Raw genomic sequence first — 8,060 nt, 5'->3', positions numbered from 1 at the left:
TCTTGACCTCGTTTGTCACGGCCATGGACGAAGTTTTGTTTCAGATCTGGAAGTTGGCCATCGGGAAGACGGAAACAAAGAAAAATAGAGGGAGTGGCAAGCAGATTATGAATTTCTGAGTTATTGAAGTTTGGGTTTTCTCTCCCTTTTTTTTTTTTTTTTTTTCTTTATTATGGGCATGAGCTGCAATGAAAAAAAGGAGACCTTTAGCATTCTAGTTTATGGGTTTCTTTTTTTCCCTAGCTTCCACAGATTCCCCATAACTCTAAGGCCATGTTTGGTTGTCCGGATTTTTAATTGGAATAGAACTGGATATGATAGGATATAAAATTTTGGGATTTTTTTATATCCCGTCCATTGTTTGGTGAATCGCAATATTAAAGTCGGATATATTCATATTATATCATGTACATTTTTTATTTATATAAATGACATATCATTATAAATGAACTTAATTTATTTTTATTTTATTTTATTTTCCTCTTTTTTATATTATTTTTTCCCTTTCATCATTCTTTAATAAAATTTTATCAAATAGTAAACTGTACTAACATACCTAAAATACAAAAATACCAAAAATATATAATAAATATAAATATTTAATTTATAGATTGAATGTTTATTATAAGATAGAATTAAAGTTGAATATATAAATTAAAATAAGATTAATTAAAAATAAATTTCTATTTTTTTAATTTTTAATTTCTTAAATTAGAATTCAAATATTATTTATATTGAAATATAATTTCAATTTTGTTAATTTAATAAGTTTGTTATTTGAGAAAAATAATTTTCCTATTATGGACATTAAAAATCCTATCCTTCTTTATCCCACCTCCCCCATGGGATAATTTTATCATGCCTTATATCTCATTTATATCCAACTTTATTCTATCTGGAGCAAGCACCAAACGTAGGATATGATTTATTATATTTTATCATGAATTTTATTCCGACTGCCAAACGCATCCTAAGTTGTTTGCACCCATGTTTTCTACATTTGGCCAAGAAGACAAGCCAAGAGACCCATTGCTTTTTCACTTGTGTTGCTCCGTACACTCCAGATTTTTTGGCTAAAATGACAAGTCGAGAAATCCATTGCCCCTTCCTTGTCTCAAAGATTTTTCCCTAATTTTTTTTTCTCAAAAGACTTCTATTTTTTTTTTTTTTCAGATTTTTGGCCATTTGTTCTCAAACGGGTAAAGATGACCACAAAGACGACAGAGATGTAGGACTCTCTCCGGTGAAGATGAAGCTAACAATAAGAACTATAGAGGGGTGGTTTGGTTTGGACGTGCAACAGTGTTGGCTTGGACGGGCGTTAGCTGTGAACGAGCGAACGCTGACGCCTGGAGGTGACTCTGGCAGGAGGAGGACGAAGCAATTGATGAGCATATTTTCAATTTTTTGTGATTCCGCGTCAGGGTGCATGTCTCAATTGGTGATTGGCGAAACTAAAAAAAGCACTCCACACGGGATGATGTGAAAAGCAATCACCGAATATTTTCACGTTCGCAATGGACTATTGGGTGTGGAAGTAAATTAAAAGGATACGCATCCGGTGTCCATCTTTTTCATCGATTTGGAAGTTCGAACGTTGTCCGTCAATCATCGGTGGACAATATTTACATATGCAAATTAAACTTAAAAACGCCAATTACGTAACCACTGATACATCCTTAAAAATTAGTTTAGTCCACCCATGCTTGTTTATATTCAAACAGAATCTCTTAATAAAAAGAAAATATTGATTATTTAATCGCCTAAAAAGAACAACAGTCGTGTTAATTTCTTCAAAAGTCCGTTCTACTTTCGGACAACTTGTGAAATTTAGTAATGAAATCGTGATTATCGTTTTATTATACAATAGATTTAATAATCCTATATTCGAAGGTTGAATTGAAAATGTGACCATCCTCCATTGAATTCAACATCATGTTTTTCACGCCTCTACGTCTTGTTGACAAGTGCACTCACTACACATCTACGGGGTCCACAAATAACAAAAGGATTGTGAACTGTGTTATAGATCCTCAATTATCGATCGACCGGACTTAGAACGTCCCAATATGTCATACTTTTGGCGCCTCTCCAACATTTCCAAGACCCACCTTTGTCCCTTATATTAGAATGGGAGATAATAAGTATGCGCGCACTTGCAAAAGGACAAGCCTCCATAATGAAGAGAAGCGACATTCCGTGGCCAGATTTTATTCCCCATTTTTTCTGTATCTTTGAGACATGATAGCAATATAGCCGGTTATTAGGAGGAGAAATAGCTGCAATGGATTGCTATTATCTCCACATAAAATCTAAGTTTCTCGTTGTATGAATTGGATCCACAATCCTCATGTTCTGAAACGAAAGAACAAAAATGCTGTCATTAATTGGTAATGACATTCCTAGAGTGGCCTTCTGGAATTTTTATATGATACACAGCCTATGTAACCCTTGAAATACAAATCCCACCTCAACTAGTAGTTTTAACTTAAAAATTTGACCACCCATCTGAGTTTAGATGATGGATATGAAAGTACAGACAAATCGTGTAGTCGAAACATCCCCTCGTCCATCTTTGTCTCGTGCGGGAGGAAGAGAGTCGGAGGTGTCGCCATTGCATGGAGTGCACTGATTATTACAAAACAGATGTAATATACCCGTCAAAAAGCCACTAGCTAAATTTATAAGAGAATGTGCTTATGTTGACATAGGATCATCTTCGATTTCACCCGTTCAGCTTCTTCACAAGAACCTGGGACAAAAGCGTCTCCAAGTTTTCATAAGAAGACCCACCAAGCTCAGTGGCTTCCTCGGCCTTCCTCTTCCACTCCACGGCCTTCTTCTTCATCGCCTTGCCCTTCTCTCCATCCATCAACTCCCTCACAAGCTTCTCGACTTCCTCTCTTCTCACGCTGTTAACGATCTCCATCCCGATTCCCCATTCGTTCTTTGTATAAAAACAGTTCGTCTGCTGCTCTGCGAAGAACGGCCAACACAGGACCGGCACTCCGCCGCAGATGCTCTCCAGCATCGAATTCCACCCGCAATGCGTCAAGAATCCCCCGACCGAAGGATGCCTCAACACTCGCTCTTGCGGGCACCAACCCGCCAACATTCCTCTGTCCTTCGTTTCCGCTAGGAACTCTGAGGGCAAAACCACCTTGTCACCAGCGACGAGGTCGGGCCTTATTATCCACAAAAAGGGTTTTTGGCTGTTAGCCAGTCCCCATGAAAACTCGATGAGTTGCTCCGACGTTACCACGGCAATGCTCCCAAAATTTATGAACAACACCGAATTCGGTTCTTTTGAATCCAGCCACCCCAAACAAGCGAAATCTTCTTTCCACAAATTTGAGCCTATGCGACACGAGTTGTCATCTTCGATTTTATTGAGAAGTAAGTGAATCGGACCAATTGTGTAAAGATTTGGAAATATGGAAGAGAAAGCCATTAGAACATCCTTTTCTAAGCAGTCGAACGTGTTGAGGATGACTGCTGAGGCTTTGTTTGTTCTTTCCATCTGTCGTATGATGTAGTTGACCATGATGTCGTTACCATCGGTCGTCCTGATGAAGCTGGGAAGATCTCGCAGACGAATGTTTTTCATACCAGGAATCCAGTCTATGGTGGTGTCTAGGAATCCATTCGTTAGATAACTTGCATCTGCATCGAAATACATGGATATAACATCATATCAACAATGACAATTTATTAAACAAACTAACTGAAAGGATTGTGTTTGAGACCCCAGTTATCACAACGACTTTCAAAATTTTAAAGGACACACTCCAATCAATCAGCCGGGAATTTAGGATGATTTATATCATGCAGACAGGGTGCTTTTAAACTTAATATAGAGTAAAGAAAATCCTGTACTTCCCTAACCTTTAAGGGGAACAGCCCTTTTCGCGGAGCATATGGTACTGAGTATACACCAAAGCCCCACAAGCACTGGGAGTCCAAAACAGCACACCAGGCACTCCAAGCTTCTCTGCAGCATCAAGTGCAAAGGACATGCCGCCGTCCGCTATCACACAGCTCACCTTCGGAACCTCAGTATCATCCACAGACTTATCACTGAGCCTCCCGAGGAGGTCCATGAAAGGAGCCAAGCAATTCTTGGAAGTGGACTCACAGAGAGAAGGGATGTGCTGAGTGACATCCTCATCGGAATCACTCTGTGGGAGGCCATCGGGGATGGTTTTGAAGCGAAACCTAGGCGAGCCATCGAGAGAGCTCGGGCCTCTGGACCTGAGCAAGCGCTTGTGGTTGTACTCGGTGTGCACGAACGTTATGTGAAAGCCTCGGTGGTGGAGGATCTTGGCGAGCTTCAAGATAGGGTTTATGTGACCCTGTGCTGGATAGGGAATGACCACTGCATGAGGCTTATCTCTTGCTTCAGAACCCATCTCCCTCCCTCCCTCCCTCTCTCTCTCCGTGAGAAGACAAGACAGGCTTTCCACAGAATTGCAGAAGATGGGGTCGATGGGTCAGTGGGCTTTCATTTCACGTGTATATCGGTCTAAGCTCGTAAAACAAACCCGCGCCTTGATATATTCATGCTCGTGCAATAAGAGAACAAACAAGCGTCGTCAAAAATGAACGCGGTAGATAGATCCACCGGCCATCCTTTCTCGTTTTTCATTCTTTGTGGTTCTCCTTGGCGTTCCAAATTCTGACCTTATACGGAGAACTATTTTCCTTGGTACGATGAACATACGGCTTATGTGACCAGAGAAACGACATCATGTGACTATGGTTTAATGAACTTATGCAATTCTTCCGCTAGCTCCTTTTTTGAGGAGTGTATGCACGCTAGTAACACCATTTCTCCACCATAGAAAGAGGAGAAAATATTGACTGGTCCTGGATCGCCAAGTCAATGTGGTTTCCGATCACTCAGGAAGCAACATGTGGAGGTGTGGGGCCGCCCGGCAATCAAACGAATTTATGCACAAAAATAATTTCATTTCTCTCTCACTAGCCTGCACACACTAGCCCTACCTTCTCTCGTGCTCCGCACACAATTATTTCTATCATATTCTCTTTCCTTCGTTCCCTAGGAAGGAGAAAATTGGGTGGTCCAAGGTCTGGAACCAGCCAATATTTTCTCCATGTTTAGGGGCCATACGTGCCTCCCTAGTCCGGGATATTGGAGAAAACTTCCTTATGTGTTTTAAAGCTGACAAAACGTTTCCATCAGTCTACTCTAAAGACTTGTAGACTCCTTTGTCAAAGTCTAAAAACCGCCAGACCACTAAATTCAAGATTCAAAGTCTATTCTCATTGACAGTTTCTAGACCGCCGTAGAAGACTTATCCAGAATTAAGTATTTCTTTAAGGATTTGATTCTATCGACTAAAGAAGATCTCTTGGTTGGATATAGCATCTCGGAATCTATTATTCATCTTGAGATTGATTCAGGTATTTTGGATTTGTTGATTGGCAAAGCATACTTGGAATGTTTTACTTATGAAAACCTAAATTCTGATTGTATGGGCGAGTAGGATTGGTGGGTTATCGACATATTCTTTAAATAATTCGAAATCTCCCTAATTGATTCTGTCCAATGGGTAGATTGGAAGAGCTCATTTGAAAAGTGCCAATGGTTATGAAGGTAGTGGGGAGTATATAAGGAAGATGTTTTAGTTATTCGAGTGTGTGCGCGATAGAGAAATTCCAAAGTCTAAACTCATTGTTCTGTATCAATTCAATTATTGAGCGTAAACTTGTACTCAAAAGTGAGTTTATACATTTGTGAGATCTTGAGGAAGTGTAGTAGAGTCTCTACACTGTGGAATCAAGGACGTGATACTGTAACAGCTCTTTTGATTTATAGTGAAGTCCAACCAGTGGACTATCAGTGTGGAAGAGTGGACATAGGCTTGGATTAAGCCGACTCACTATAAATCTTGTGTTATTATTCTCCTCTCTAAACTCTTTTACTTTACTCGTAACTTTATTTAATTGTTAGTGTCTTGTTTCTATTTTAAAGTCTACTATTAAACAAACTCAGGTTAAAAGTAAAGCTTCACTCTATATCTCGTAAAAGTTTGTTTTTGCATCTATTCACCCCCTCTATATGCTCATACTAGCATTGACATGGGAATATGTCTAATCAATATTTAGGACGAGGGCCCGCTAGGTGCTCACCTAACCTGAAAAAAAACATAGTACTTTGGACAAGTGAAGCATCAGAAACGTGTTTGCACCGCCAATCTGGAAATCCCATCAAATTTACGGTGTTTCCCATGATCGTCGGCTAGTATGATGGTTCTTTGATTATCGAAACATTATGATGGTTCTTTTTACTTTCAAAACGCAATTGATTGGATCCAACTGAACAATTTTTAGATGATAGCATGATATGGATATGCATCAACATCGAAGAGGCCGGCAAATCATGTGCCACGCAAGGACGAAACAAAATACTTCAGCTAATGTCTGGAAATTATTGCATATCTAACTATTAAATAGCACGAAATCCACTAGGCACGCTCGCCTGACGTTGATTAGTGCGCTTCGAAGTTGGCGGCATACGAAGATTTGGTTCCAAAAAAAAAAAAAACTGGCATATGAAGACAAAAAGAGCCGACTGATGCCTACAAAAGAATGAAGTAAAACATGATTACATTTCCTTGAAAATATCGTCGGAACACACTTATTAAGTAATTAAGTGGGGAAAAAGAAAAGAAGAGTGCAATTTGCAAGACCCATTTATTGGTATGGTACGTATATGAAGTATAGTACTTGCAATATGGTTAGCTAGGATAAACAAGATAGACCGTGTCTTTGTAGAAAATGGAAAAGAAGAAAGAGAATTTAAGATTTCACATCGATGTTCATATTCAATCAGATTAATCGAATGCCTAAATGAAAGATTGAGTGTGATGACTATGTGACAAAGTCAAAGCCTTAGCTGCGATTGTCGCATTAAAGACGAAAACGATAGACGGCAAAATAGTCAAAGATGAATGAATTGAGCTATAGCGTCTTTTTTGCCTTTTGTGATTCTTGTTTTGTTTCCTTTGTCTTTGTAAAAGACGAGTATTGTAGAGGCGTTGCTAATTAGACAGGTCTATGCAGTTTTGTCTCTTTGCGTGTTTCAACCAGTTTTGTCTCTTTGCTTGGTTCAACCCATTGGACTAGTCTTGTGATTATCGATCCATTTCTTATTTTATTGGAACCTTGAAAGGGAATGACTATGAAATTTGGGAGTCTTTTCAAACTTTACGGATTATGCAAATCTATTGGACTTCCAGATTGATTAATGATCAATGAAGCAACGGAGAAAAGTGCATTGGATACCTTCTTCTCGATGTTCTGATCATAACATAATCATAAAAATATTTTTCACACATGCACATTGTTAATTGGTCATTGAATATTTTATTGGGTATACCGAAAGCTACATCATGTGATGATTTATGTGATTTTTTTTTTTCGTAACATGATTTATGTGACTTGGGTTCCATTTATTTCTACAAAAATAAATGATATGAAAAATATTTTCCTTAAAATGATTATTTGTATAACTTGATAAAAAAATCATTACTAATAGTAATTAATGTCTAAGCAAATATATTTTTTTTTTCTAAGTGGTATAGATAATTAAGTTTAAAAAAATATTTTTTAAATCATCAAATGGACAGTGGCATGAATTCGTCTAACTAATAACTTTCTTAGTTTGATGAGCCATGTTATGGCTTGATGTGAGTATATTCGGATGATTTGACATACAAGAAAAGTGAAAGATCGCACGAACAAGTATATGTACTTGAGACACCGCATTTGTTATCTGAAGGATAAACTTCATGTATATCACTCATTAAGGTACACCGTATATCTTTCTCAAAATTATTACGTGTTTAATTGTTTGCTTTAAAACCTTCTAATCCGTAGAAAATTGATTGTTTGTAAAACTATGTCCTCCCATTTCCTTTCTCCCACAAAAATCGGTAAAACAACGACAAATGAAAGAATTGGAAGTGAAAGATATTACACTCGAGATCCATCTATATTCTGTATGGTTTTAAAATTTGCATGAGCAGCCCTACTTT

General features: G+C 38.2%; 1 protein-coding gene across 1 annotated transcript; it reads right to left on the bottom strand.

The window, feature by feature from the left end:
- Window positions 1-2,418: 2,418 nt before the first annotated feature.
- On the bottom strand, window positions 2,419-4,436 carry LOC104428542 (7-deoxyloganetin glucosyltransferase). Its single transcript, XM_039302268.1, is given in 3 exon segments — window positions 2,419-3,663; window positions 3,886-3,899; window positions 3,901-4,436. Coding segments are annotated over 3 exon segments (1,461 nt in total). The 5' UTR covers window positions 4,410-4,436; the 3' UTR covers window positions 2,419-2,725.
- Between the last annotated feature and the right edge of the window lie 3,624 nt (window positions 4,437-8,060).

Source organism: Eucalyptus grandis, chromosome 9, assembly GCF_016545825.1.
Source record: "Eucalyptus grandis isolate ANBG69807.140 chromosome 9, ASM1654582v1, whole genome shotgun sequence".
Classification (NCBI taxonomy): domain Eukaryota; kingdom Viridiplantae; phylum Streptophyta; class Magnoliopsida; order Myrtales; family Myrtaceae; genus Eucalyptus; species Eucalyptus grandis.
The sequence above is the reverse complement of the archived record's forward strand: the minus strand, read 5'-3'. Positions and strand labels throughout refer to the sequence as shown.